Here is a 14,049-nt window from a genome sequence, read left to right on the forward strand (position 1 = left end):
GGAGAAAACAAAGGAAGGGGTAACACTGTTTGACAAGAAATGTACTCATTACCTTACTTATGTAACTGTAATCCCTCTGTTTTACAATCACTTTTACAATAAAATTAAATTAAAAAATTAAAAATGAATGCTCTTCCACAGAGTTTGAAATCACAAGCTGGTTTCAACAGGTCTCATTGAAACAGAGACAATGTTATTCAGACAAATGATGTTGCAAGCAAGCTAATTGCAAAGGATCTGAGGCTTGTTATGCAAGCAAAAATCTGTGGCTGCTACAGAGTTTGTTAGCACCAGACAGATTGAAGTTGATTCAGAGTGTTTGTCTCAGAGGACTATCTCAGATCAAATTACTGATTTAGCACAAGATATTAAAAACATTAAAGGATTCTGCAAGAGACTTCTACACTTTTTCTCTGGCTTGTGATGACATCAGGTATAATAAATTCAGCCCAACTGGCCATTTTCATTGATGGGTAACTGTAGAATATGAACAGGGAGAGAAACTGCTATCACTGGAGGCCAAGTATGGCATTACAAGTTGCTTGAGAGACATTTTTATCAATGTGAAACTTGTGCTAACATTAAAAAAGTTCAGAGGTTTTACTATAGGTGAAGGAGTTTCAGCTATGGTTGCCTTACAAAAAGGGTTACTGCACTTGTCAAGAAAAACCTCAGTCTTGGTCTAAGAAACTGAACTAGCTGAACCACAGATCAAGACAGTCTCTGTGTACAGTTGTTGTGAGTCAACAATATGATGTCAATAATACTGGCATGAATAAATTTTGTCAAAAGCAGAGGGTTAACAGCTGTCACTATACTGAAAATGTTTTACTTTGAATATGATTTCTTTTCTGCCTAGGTTAGCTTCAAACCTCAATCAACCTTCCTCTGGCCCTCACCCTTCTGGGAAGCTAAGATATTAGGCACAAACCTTCAGAAACTGATGTGTTCTTGATTTGGGTTGCACTGGTGCATATATTTTGGCCAAACGGTGTATTTACATTTTGTGTTTTTTTAATCACATGCAGGTTTTACTATGAAAGGGAAAATATAAACAAATACTGATCTTTAGTCAGTGGTATGTAGGGTGAAGTATATGGGGAGAAATATGTGCCTGCATATTATACTAAAATGCAGTAATGTTATAAAGCAGCAAATACAATGTAACACTAACTGAAAAATCTAGCAGGTGGCACATATAGGTTAGTATTTATTATCCTTTTTTTAAACTTTTATATATGTTTGAAACTTTCAAATAAAATAATGGGAAGTATTAAAAGTTGGTTGTTGTTTACCATCGCCTTGAGTTATTAACAATCACTCCATTATCCACAGAGAAGGTGTCTGTTGGTAATCCAGCAATATTCCAGGCTCTGATGTGCACTGGATCACCCAGGGTCTTACTCAGTGAGAATTCCTCTGAACATGGGATTTTTTTATCCTGTAAGAAATAACAACAGTCTGTTATTTCTTCTCAATTCACTAAGTAAAATACTTCACAATTAAAATACAGATTTAACCATCATTAGGTATGGGGTGCTAACTCTATGGATCAGAAAAAAAAAGTAAATTAAAAATTGAATCTAGAACTATTTTACTGGTCAAGGAAGAAAAAAAAGTATTTTCATTTGTTTCTTCCTTTCCCCTTACTTATTATCATCCTTTATCCCTAAATATCCCAAAATTCACTTTAAATGTTCTGAAACAAAATTTGTTAAATATAAAGCTAGTACCTTGCACAGTATGCTCCAATCTTCTGTACATATTTGTCGAAAGCCAGAGGTGAAAGCACCAAGATAAGCTATTACTCCTGCTGATACTAACACATCACCAGTTAAATTTTCATATGTTATTTGAAGGTCATGTGCAGCTTGAGCCCATCTGTGCAACAAACCAAAGGCAAAATAGATTCTTAATAAGGAATCACAGAAGACAGTAAAAGAAGGTGCAAGGACTTGCTACTCCCCATTTTATCGCAAAAGAAGACAAACTAAAATTGAAAGAGAAAGTTCACTACCAAACGTATTCTATGAAGCCAGTATAACCCTCATCCCAAAACCAGGCAGGGACTCATCATGGAAAGAGAACTATAGACCGATTTCCCTGATGAACCTTGATGCGAAAATTCTCAACAAAATTCTGGCCAATCGACTTCAACAGGTCATCAAAGAAATCATATACCATGATCAAACTGGATTCATCCCAAGGATGCAAAGTTGATTCAATATACGCAAGTCAATTAATGTAATCCACCACATCAACCAGAGCAAGGTAAAGAATTACATGGGGCTGGGGATATGGCCTAGTGGCAAGAGTGCCTGCCTCATATACATGAGGCCCTGGGTTCGATTCCCCAGCAGCACATATACAGAAAATGGCCAGAAGTGGCGCTGTGGCTCAAGTGGCAGAGTGCTAGCCTTGAGCAAAAAGAAGCCAGGGACAGTGCTCAGGCCCTGAGTCCAAGCCCCAGGACTGGCCAAAAAAAAAAAAAAAAAAAAAGAATTACATGGTTATATCCCTAGATGCAGAAAAGGCATTCAATAAAATCCAGCACCCATTTATGATAAAAGCCCTGGAGAAACTGGAATTCCAGGGAACATTCCTGAATATAATAAAGGCAGTCTATGACAAACCAACAGCAAGCATAATTCTAAGTGGAGGAAAAACTAAAGCCATTCCCTTTAAAATCAGGAGCAAGACAGGGATGTCCGCTCTCTCCTCTCCTCTTCAGCATAGTACTAGAATTCCTAGCCAGAGCAATTAGGCAAAAAGAAAACATAAAGGGAATCCAAATAGGAAAAGATGACATTAAACTTTCTCTCTTCACAGATGACATGATCCTGTACCTAAAGAACCCGATAGACTCTACTCCCAAGCTACTAAAGCTGATCCAAAAACTTTGGCACAGTAGCAGGATATAAAATAAAACCTCAAAAATCAATGGCTTTTCTATATGCCAATGACCCGAAGACCGAGGCTGAAATCAGGAAAGCAACTCCTTTTGCAATAGCCTCAAAAAACATAAAATACCTTGGAATAACCTTAACCAAAGAAGTGAAAGACCTCTACACTGAGAACTTTAAAACCATGAAAAATGAAATTAAGGCAGAACTAAGGAAATGGAAAAACCTCCGATGCTCTTGGATTGGGAGGTTTTATATAGTCAAAATGGTAATATTTCCAAAGGCTATCTACAAATTCAATGCAACCCTCATTAATATCCCAACACCATTTTTTAATGAAATACAGGAAGCAATCCAGAAATTCATATGGAACAATAAAAGACAGCGAATAGCAAAAATAATCCTAAGCAGAAAGAACAGTGCTGGAGGAATTACAATACCCAACTTCAAGCTGTATTATAAAGCTATAGTAATAAAAACAGCTTGGTATTGGCACCGGAACAGGCCTGAAGACCAATGGAACAGAATTGAAGACCCAGAAATGAACCCGCAGAACTATGCCTACTTAATCTTTGATAAAGGAGCTAAAAAAATCGGATGGAAGAAAGATAGCCTCTTTAACAAATGGTGCTGGCAAAATTGGTTCAACACCTGCAACAAACTAAAACTAGATCCATATATATTACCCTGTACCAAAATCAATTCCAAATGGATCAAAGACCTCAAAATAAAAACCAATACCCTGAAAACACTACAAGGAGGAGTAGGAGAAACACTTGGGCTCCTTGGCACAGGACGAAACTTCCTTAATAAAGGCCCAGAAATGCTACAAATCAAAGAAAGGTTGGACAAATGGGACTGCATCAAACTGCAGAGCTTCTGCAGGACAAAGGACATAGCTCGCAAGATAAAAATTAAGCCCACAGATTGAGAAAAGATCTTTACCAGCCATACAACGGACAAAGGCCTCATATCTAAAATATATGCAAAACTAAAAAATTAAATTCCTCCAAAACAAGACTGCAAAGAACCAACAGCCCCCTCAACAAGTGGGCTAAAGATTTAAAAAGAGACTTCTCTGATGAGGAAATGAGAATGGCCAAGAGACTGACCATAAATGCAAATCAAAACAACATTGAGATTCCACCTCACCCCAGTAAGAATGTCCTTTATCAAGAAAACTAACAATAACAAATGTTGGAGGGGATGTGGCCAAAAGTGAACCCGACTTCATTGTTGGTGGGAATGTAAGCTGGTTCTGCCACTCTGGAAAGCAGTATGGAGATTCCTCAGAAGGCTAAGCATAAAGCTCCCCTACAACCCAGCAGTCCCACTTTGGGGCATCTACCCAAAAGACCACAAACAAGAACATACTAAAGCCACCAGCACAACAATGTTCATCACAGCACAATTTGTCATAGCTAAAATATGGAACCAACCCAGATGCCCCTCAGTAGACGAATGGATCAGGAAAATGTGGTACATATACACAATGGAATTTTATGCCTCTATCAGAAAGAATGGCATTGCCCCATTCGTAAGGAAAAGGAAGAACTTGGAAAAAAAATTATACTAAGTGAAGTGAGCCAGACCCAAAGAAACATGGACTCTATGTTTTCCCTTATAGGGAATAATTAGCACAGGTTTAAGCTGTCACAGCAGAGCATCACAAGAGCCTAATAGTTATGCCCCTATAAACGCATAAGATGATGCTAAGTGAAATGAACTCCATGTTATGGAAACAAGTGTTATATCACTGTTTTAAGTATTTTCAACATGCAATGTGAAACCGTAGCTTCTTTTGTTGATGATCCTCTTGTATCCCATCTTCCTGTGGTTGTACCTGCACTATCACTGTATCTCATCTGAATACACTGGATACTGTATATACTGTTATTAGAACTAGGGAAATGAAAGAGAATATCAAAATCAAGAGACAAAGGATAAAAAGACAAACGACTTCAAAAGCAATACTTGCAAAACCATTTGATGAAAACCAACTGAACAACTCATGGGGGAAGAGGAAAAGGGGGAGGGGGAGGGGGAATGAGGGAGGAGGTGACAAACAGTACAAGAAATGTACCCAAGGCCTAACATATGAAACTGTAACCTCTCTGTACATCAATTTGACAATGAAATAAAAATAAAAATATATTTAAAAAATAAAATGAACTGAGGGTGTGGAAGGAATAATGTTTTAGCATTATCTCTCATAGAAAAGGTTTGAATTAGCAGGCACTCAGATGGCTCCGGTCTGCCATCCTAGCTATTTGGGAGACTAAAGGATTGTGGTTCCAAACAGGGCAGAAAAGTTTGTTACACTCTTTCTCAGTCGGGAGCTGAGTACTTAGGTTTGAGCCTGTCAACCTAGCTACCTTGGGAAGGGAAGCCTAAGATAGCACAAGAAATGAGACTCCTATCAGAATAACCAGCAAAAAAAATAAAAATAGGGGCTGGGGATATAGCCTAGTGGCAAGAGTGCCTGCCTCGGATACACGAGGCCCTAGGTTCGATTCCCCAGCACCACATATACAGAAAACGGCCAGAAGCGGCACTGTGGCTCAAGTGGCAGAGTGCTAGCCTTGAGCGGGAAGAAGCCAGGGACAGTGCTCAGGCCCTGAGTCCAAGGCCCAGGACTGGCAATAAATAAATAAATAAATAAATAAATAAATAAAAATAAAAATAAAGATAAAAATTAATAAAAATCAGAGCTGGAGCTGTGGCTCAGGAAGAAGAGTGCCTGTCCAGCATGTGTAGGCTCTGAGTTCAAACCCCCATACAGGAAGGAAGGAAGGAAGGAAGGAAGTTCTCTTTTGAATGAAATATGTCCCTTAATAAATGGACTCTAACTTCCTAAGGACTTTTACTGTCTTATTTAAAACTTCACAAAGTTGTTTATGTGGAATATTTCTGTCTGAAAATATTTTGTTTTCTCATGTTGTTTCACCTACAGAGTAGTGACAAAGGCAATATAAGTAGAGAGATTTTAATACTATGCTACTTCTAATGTCAGAAGAATATTGTAAGGACTACTCACTACCTCTAAATAAATAACTCTTAACACACACACACAACAACAGCAAAAAGAAGACAAAATATCACTTATCACTTATCTTTCAGATGAGGACGATAAAGTTGGGTCCCTTCTATGTCTTTCTTTCTTTTTTTTTTTTTTATTTGGCCAGTCCTGGGGCTTAGACTCAGGGCCTGAGCACTGTCCCTGGCTTCTTTTTTCTCAAGGCTAGCACTCTGCCACTTGAGCCACAGCGCCACTTCTGGCCATTCTCTGTATATGTGGTGCTGGGGAATTGAACCCAGGGCCTCATGTATACGAAGCAAGCACTCTTGCCACTAGGCCATATCCCCAGCCCCCTTCTATTTCTAATATGCTATAATTTACACCTATATTATATGAATGACAATCTACCTTGCATTACTAAAGTATTGGATATTTCTTACAGAACTTGCTCCTTTAGAATAAGCAAAAACAAACAAATGGGGCTGAGAGTACGGCCTAGTGGTAAAGTGCTCACCTTGCGTACATGAAACCCTGGGTTCGATTCCTTAGCATCACATATATAGAAAAACCCAGAAGTGGCACTGTTACTCAAGTGGTAGAATGCTAGCCTTAAGCAAAAAGAAGACAGGGATGGTGCTAAGGCCCTGAGTTCAAGCCCCAGGACTGGCAAAAAAACAAACAAACAAACAAAACACCAGCATTTTGCCTAGTAATTAGTATGATTTGATTTTGTATTTCTGTTGTTTTGTTATTTTTGTTTGGTTTTGTTTTTGTTGCCAGTCCTGGGGCTTGAACTCAGAGCCTGAGCACTGTCCCTGGCTTCTTTTTGCTCAAGGCTAACACTCTGCCACTTGAGCCACAGCGCCACTTCTGGCTTTTTCTATATATGTGGTGCTGAGGAATCAAATCCAGGGCTTCATGTATACAAGATGAGCACTTTACCACCAGGCCATATTCCCAGCCCCTTGTTTTGTTATTTTTAAACTGTAAAATATAGAAGCATGATACAAAAAATTTATGTAAGCAGTACAGAAGTAGGGACATGATTTCTAAGATCTATATTTTTCTATACAATGAAATTCTTTTTTTTGAAATTCTTATAATAAAATGCTATTCCCAAACCATGTAACTTGTACTACAAATTATTTTCAAAGAGCAATTGCCACAGCATTTATATTGAATTGAATAAATAAGATTAATAAATGAAATAACTGGTCATCTAGTCCAAGAAAATAGACTAAATAAAGCTAATTGGCTTTGTTCAATCAAGCCAATTACATCTTCTGTGAAATAAATTTTAACCAACTAAATATAGTCCTCCCAAATTTTTTTTTTTTTTTTTTTTGGCCAGTCCTGGGCCTTGGACTCAGGGCCTGAGCACTGTCCCTGGCTTCTTCCCGCTCAAGGCTAGCACTCTGCCACTTGAGCCACAGCGCCGCTTCTGGCCATTTTCTGTATATGTGGTGCTGGGGAATCGAACCTAGGGCCTCGTGTATCCGAGGCAGGCACTCTTGCCGCTAGGCTATATCCCCAGCCCCCAAAATTTTTATAAAATCTTTTTTTAAATTTTATTTTGAAGCTGTGTACCTATGGGCTCATGCTTGTAATCCTAACTACTTGGGAGGTTGAAATCTGTGGATTGTGGTTTGAAACAAACCTGGGCATGAAAGTCTATGAGACTCTTATTTCCAACTAACTACCAAAAAGGTGGAAATGATGCTGTGGCTCAACACTGAGGGGGAGAGAGGAGAAATAACCACTCAGATATAGCACCAAGGCCCCAAGTTCAAGCCTCAGGACTTCCCCCTCCTACAAAAACCACATACATAAGGAAAGGAAATGTATAACCAAAAAATCACAAACTATTCAGAATAAAAGATTATTAACATTTGCCTCTTTCTTATTTTTCTCTTTTTAAATTTTTTTATTATTTTTATTTTTTTGCAGTGGTTCTGGGACTTGAACTCAGGATCTGGGTGCTTTCCCTGAGTTGTGGGGTTTTTTTGTTGTTGTTGTTTTGTTTTGTTTTTTTGCTCAAGGCTAATGCGCTACCACTTGGACCACAGCTTCTCTCCCAGCTTTTTTGGTTGTAAGTTAGAAATGAGAGTCTTGAGTTTTCTTGCTCAAGCTGACTTTAAACAGTGATCCTCAGATCTCAGCTCAAATACATGAGATTAAAGAGTGATCCATGGTTGCCCTATTTTTCCCCTTTCTGAAAGCAGGTTATAAACACTGTCCTCCATTAAGAGGTTTATGTACTTCTTGTTGACAATTGCAAGAAAAAGGAAGTAGTATAACAAATTGCTTTGGGGTTTTTTTTTGTTTTTTTTGTTTTCCAGTCCTGGGGCTTGAACTCAGGGCCTGAGCACTGTCCCTGGCATCTTTTTGATCAAGGCTAGCACTCTGCCACTTGGGCCACAGCACCACTTCTGGTCTTTTTTATATATGTGGTGCTGAGGAATTGAACCCAGGGTTTCATGTATATGAGGCAAGCAGTGTTGCCACTAGGCCATGTTCCCAGCCCTTGCTTTGGGTTTTATAAAGCTCAATGCACAGTACAAGCTAGAAATAAATGGCCCATCATCCTTTGAAAAACCAAACAAACAAAAAAAGCCACTGTCCTCAACACAGACAATCCTCTTTGGAGAGGCTTAGCCAAGTGCCTTGTTAGAACTTCCCATTTTGTTAACCAGCCATTATAAAGTTGGAAGCAATCATAATCAATGTAAAAGAGGTCACAAATTCAAGCCTGACACTCTTATACCTTGTTAAAAATGAGTAGAAATCTAACCTTGATTTTTCTCCACCCAGTCCTCCAATTAGTTGTGATGCTCTCTCAAGTTTCTTAGCACAGAGTTCTACCTGATCTTCCAAAGCAGCCTTTTCTTCTGTTTTCTCAAGAAATGTTCGTTGTAAATTTTCTAAATGAAATTCTACTTCTGCCAGTTCTTCTCTCTTCTGATTCAAAAGCTCCATTGTCTCAGCTAAGGATTTCTGAGCTTCTGTTAAACGAGCTTTCTTAGGAGCCACAACCTGTTTATGAAAAAAAAATATATGTGCAGATGTGATGTGTACTCTACAAAATAGAAACACTTTAATTCCTTTACAGGCATTACATATTTTAAATGCACTATAACAATAAGTCACACATAATAAACATTTTGTCTTAAATATTATACTTTTTCATGCAAAATAAAGAAAAACCTATATATTAATCATCAGGATTATCAAACTGTCATCTACAAGATAAGTTAACAAATGTCACAATATATAGCAAAGAGTACCACCATAGCAAAATGTATTGAAATAATGAGAAATTGCTACTCAATTGAAAAAGAGAAAGACATGTAGTTTTGTTTCTATATTAGTGTCTAAAATACATAATATTTTGGGGCTTAGTGGTTTTCATTTCCTGTCCACATTTGTGATCTTCTTTCCAGTCAGCCCAAGGGTGCACACCTGCCTTGAAGTGTATTAAAATCGATAATAAAAATACAAAAAAGTAAAACCTTCACATTCCATTTCATAAAATTAAATTTTTCTCATCCAATTTTGAAAAAGCAGCTTTTATTCAGAGTAAAAGTGATTTTCTAAAGTTACTATTTTGTAGTACTCAGTAGCATATCGAGAATGAGGTTTGGCTAATTTGTTTGTTGACTAGACCATAAAACACTGGTACAAAGAATGTAAAAGATGGCCAAATGTGCCATTTATAAAGTTAGTAATCCTAATGCTTTCAGATCATCACCATGAAGTTAAGCTGAAGGTAAGAAGAAAGAAGAGGGAGGCGAAGGAGGGGAAAGAAAAGGGAGGGGGAGGCGAGGGAGAAGATGGGAGTGGGAAGGAGGAAGAAGAAGTAAGAAATGTATAAGATATCGAATGTCCTCTCTTCTGATCTAAAATCCTGAAGTAAGAATGTGTTAACTAGAAGGCACTGTAGAGTAAGGAGACAGGAAAGCACCTAGATAATCTGGCTTCTCTGCTTTATAAGGAGCCTGAAGAATCAATTTACCCTGTGGGACATGTGATAATGAGCTCAAAGAGAGAACAGTCTTGCCATGAGACTACTGTGTGGAGAGACAAGATGTTTCATGGAAGGACATCCCAGATAAAATTGGCTTCATGTCTTTGACCTGCCCATACAGGTCTACTCCCCTAAAACTGAAAATCAAATTCTCTACCTTTATAAGCACATGTGTGTTTCATAGAGAAATATCTTCCCAATTGCTATAACCTGGACATCCTATGAGCTTATTCTATATACATCTATCATGTATTTTGTGCTTAACTTACATTCCTACTTTCCTGGGTAAAACCATAAAAGGCCTGTTTTACTTGTCTATTACTAGGCAACTTTATAAAATGCTCTTAATCATTCCCTGCTATTCCAGGAATTTGGTCCCAGCAAATAAATATTCAATAAAAGATTCTCTATCAGGGCCTATCATTGCTTCAGTGGATCTTTTCATGATATGCTTCTGAATCTACTGGATCATATATTTCACCCACTTAAAGTATATAGTTCAGGCCAGATGTAGTGGCTTACATCTGTGACACCAGTTACGCGGTAAAAGAAACTGAGAGAATCTCAGTTCCAGACAAGCCCAGTCAAAAAGCTAACAAGACTGTAGCTCAGCAAAATAAAATGAACACCTGTGGTCGGACACTTTGGGTAGTGGGGTTGTGTTCAGAAGCTGGCTGGACCTGCACAAGAATTTGAAACCCTGTTTAAAAAAATGACTAAAGAAACAATAAAGGGCTGGGAAGGTGGCTTAGTGGTAGAGTGCTTGCCTAGCATGCACGAAGCCCTGGGTTTGATTCCTCAGCACCACATACACAGAAAAGGCCAGAAGTGGTTCTGTGGCTCAAGTGGTAGACTGCTAGCCTTGAGCAAAAGAAGCTTAGGGACAGTGCCCAGGCCCTGAGTTCAAACCCCAGGACTGGCAAAAATAAATAAATAAATAAAATAAAGGTTAGAAGTGTGAATCAAGTGGTAGAATACCTATGTAACAAGTGCAAGGCCATGAGTTAAAAACCCCACCCCAGGGGCTGGGGATATAGCCTAGTGGCAAGAGTGCCTGCCTCAGATACACGAGGCCCTATGTTCGATTCCCCAGCACCACATATACAGAAAACGGCCAGAAGCGGCGCTGTGGCTCAAGTGGCAGAGTGCTAGCCTTGAGCGGGAAGAAGCCAGGGACAGTGCTCAGGCCCTGAGTCCAAGGCCCAGGACTGGCCAAAAAAAACCAAAAACACCCATACCAAATAAATAAATAAACTAACACACAAATACATAAATGAAGTACATAATCCGATGGTTTTGTTGTTGTTGTGGTGGTGGTGGTGGTGGTGGTTGCTGTTGTCAATCATGAGGTTTGAACTCGGTCTGGGCACTATCCCTGAGCTCTTTTGTGCAAAGATAGTATTCAAACACTGAGCCAGCACTCCACTTCTGTTTTCTGAGTGGTTAATTGAAGGTAAGAGTCTCAAGAGGATTTTTCTGCTTTCTCTGGCTTTGAACCTCATTCCTCAGATCTCAACCTCCTGAGTAGCTAGGATTACAGGCATGAGCCAACAGAACCTGGCTCCAGTGGTTTTATTATAGTCACAGTTTTGCAAACATCAACACAATTAGAACATTTTTATTACTCAACAAACTATCTATTATTGTCATCTCCTACTCTCTCCTACTCTCTCTCCATTTCTCTGTCTCTCTGTGTGTTACTCTTCCCCTAACATCCTGACCCTAGACAATCACTTACCTCCTTTATGTTTCTATATATTTGCTTACTTTGGATGCATTTTGTTCCTTCTTTCAAACTAATTATAAATACTTTGACCAACATCTCCTCTAACCTTCTCTTCCCCTAATGTCTCAGGCCTCTGATAACTACTCTATATATCCAAAAAATGAAAATCAACATGTCAAAAAGATACCTATACAACCACCATAACAGAAGTGACTTAAATGTCCATCAATGAATGATAAGGTTGTTTAAAATACACAATGAAATGCTATTCAGCCACAAAAAGAATGAAATAATGTCACTATGACAAATAAATGAACTTGGAAGACATTATGGGAAGATAAATATTACATTACCTCTCTCATAAATAGAACCTAAAACTAAGAGCCATTATTTTTCTCTCTCCCCTGCCCCCTCTTTTTTTTTTTTTTTTTTTTGACTCAGTGTTGAGAACAGGGCCTCATGCAGTACTAGTATTCTACCATAACTCCAGCCTTTCTTTATTTTTAAATTTCAAACAAGGTCTTTCCCAAGATAGCCTTGAACTTGTAATCCTCTTATTGTATCCTCTCAAGTAGCTGGGTATATCAGTGTGTACCACCACAAACTGGCCTAAGTGGTTTTTTTTAATTGTGCGGCTTGAACTCAGGCTCTTCCTTGGCTTTTTTGCTCAAGGATGGCACTCTATCACTTGAGCCACACCTCCACTTCGCTGAGTTAATTTTTTTAATTTTTGTCCTTTCATTAAATTCTAATTATCCTTTGCCTCGGGAGCAAAGAAGAAATATAGAAATAGGTTTTAATTTGTGGGAATATTTAAGTAGAAAAATTGACATGCTAATCTTCAAAATACCTTTGCAACTCGGTCATATACTTCCATAGCCATGATCCATTTACATAGACCCTCAGCTGCAGAAGAAGCTTTGGCAACCTTAGGAGGGTCAAATTCAGGGTTCGTCAAATATTCACTACGAATCTTCTGCATAACACTTACCTATACAATAAAGATTTAGATTTTAAATTCCAACATATACAATAATAATTATAAAATAAAAAGCATACATAAAATCATTTGAATAGAAAAGTTACATTGTTTTCAAAAACAAAAATCAATATTTTGGGATATTTTAAATTAAGTATAATTGAAGCAGAATTATAAGTAATATTTGTAAGAGAATATGCAATATGTTTCTTCCAAAAATACTGACGTTTTTGAGGGTTGACAAACCAAATGAAAGCAAAAGAAAAGTGCAACTGAGCATTAATAGAGTTTTGAGAGGAAAATGATACGTTTAAATCTTACATAAATATATGTATAAAATTTCCTCATAAACTGAATTGTTTATTACAAGACAGAGAACTCTTTCAAGTCAATAATGCACTGATTGTAATAACTTCCTAACTTTATAATCATCTAAAAGAATGTCTTTTGCATTATGAGAGTTTATAATATTATCATTAATAAATGTAATATATCTTTATTATCTAAACACCCCCAACTCTAGGAAATGGTAACAAAACAAAAAAGATATCCCATAATTTTAAAGATTTTATACATCTTGACAAAGTCACATTAAGAGAAATAGTCCAAGTAACTTACTGGAATGTTGTCCTTGTCATATTCTCTCAAATCTCTTAAGAAATTCATATCTCCCAGAAGTTTTTTGCTAGGTCCCCAGTAATCATATATCTATAAGTAAAATGTATAGAAACTTAATAAATGTACAATCAAAAATACTCAATGTAAATTTTTCTTCTTAAAGTTTAAGGTATACTATCTACAAAAACTATTTGTATCTTTTCAGAATATCAACTTATAAATCTCTTTGGAAACTAAGACTCTACTTCCTGAGAACATTTTAAATATATGATATAACCTAGACATAAATTTATAATTTAATGAGGTTTATTTTATTAATAAAATTTAATTAAAAATTAAGCATCAAAAGGAAAATGTGTGATTATTTCTATTGAAAATTATTTTGTTTGAAAAAAGAAAAGCTGCTAACATAAACACCATCATAATTTCATATAAGAAAAGGAAGGAGTAACATTGTCCACAAAAGAAGTGTACTCATTACCTGACTTATGAAATAGTAACCACTCTGTAGAATATCTTCATAATAACAATAAACTTGTATTTAAGGCAAAAAAAAGATTTTTGTTTCCATGTTTAGTAGCACACACTTATGATCCTAGCACTCAGGAGGATATTAAGCTTGAAGCAAGCCTTCCAAGTTCCAGGCCAGCCTGAACTACTTAGTGAAATCCTGGCTCAAAAAAACAAATAAAAGGGGCTGGGAATATGGCCTAATGGAAAGAGTGCTTGCCTCGTATACATGAAGGCCAGGGTTCGATTCCCCAGCACCACATATATAGA

The 14,049-nt window shown here is 37.4% G+C and overlaps 1 protein-coding gene across 1 annotated transcript in view; it reads right to left on the reverse strand.

The window, feature by feature from the left end:
• Dnah12 (dynein axonemal heavy chain 12) overlaps positions 1–14,049 on the reverse strand; it is a 152,463-nt gene that overhangs the window by 36,604 nt on the left and 101,810 nt on the right. The window contains exons 50-54 of the mRNA XM_048354870.1: positions 13,270–13,359; positions 12,523–12,663; positions 8,714–8,955; positions 1,734–1,881; positions 1,296–1,441 (exon numbers count right to left, since the gene is read on the reverse strand). Coding sequence (XP_048210827.1) covers positions 1,296–1,441; positions 1,734–1,881; positions 8,714–8,955; positions 12,523–12,663; positions 13,270–13,359 — 767 coding nt within the window. The remainder of the gene's footprint in view (positions 1–1,295; positions 1,442–1,733; positions 1,882–8,713; positions 8,956–12,522; positions 12,664–13,269; positions 13,360–14,049) is intronic.

This window comes from Perognathus longimembris, chromosome 10, assembly GCF_023159225.1.
Source record: "Perognathus longimembris pacificus isolate PPM17 chromosome 10, ASM2315922v1, whole genome shotgun sequence".
NCBI classification, from domain to species: domain Eukaryota; kingdom Metazoa; phylum Chordata; class Mammalia; order Rodentia; family Heteromyidae; genus Perognathus; species Perognathus longimembris.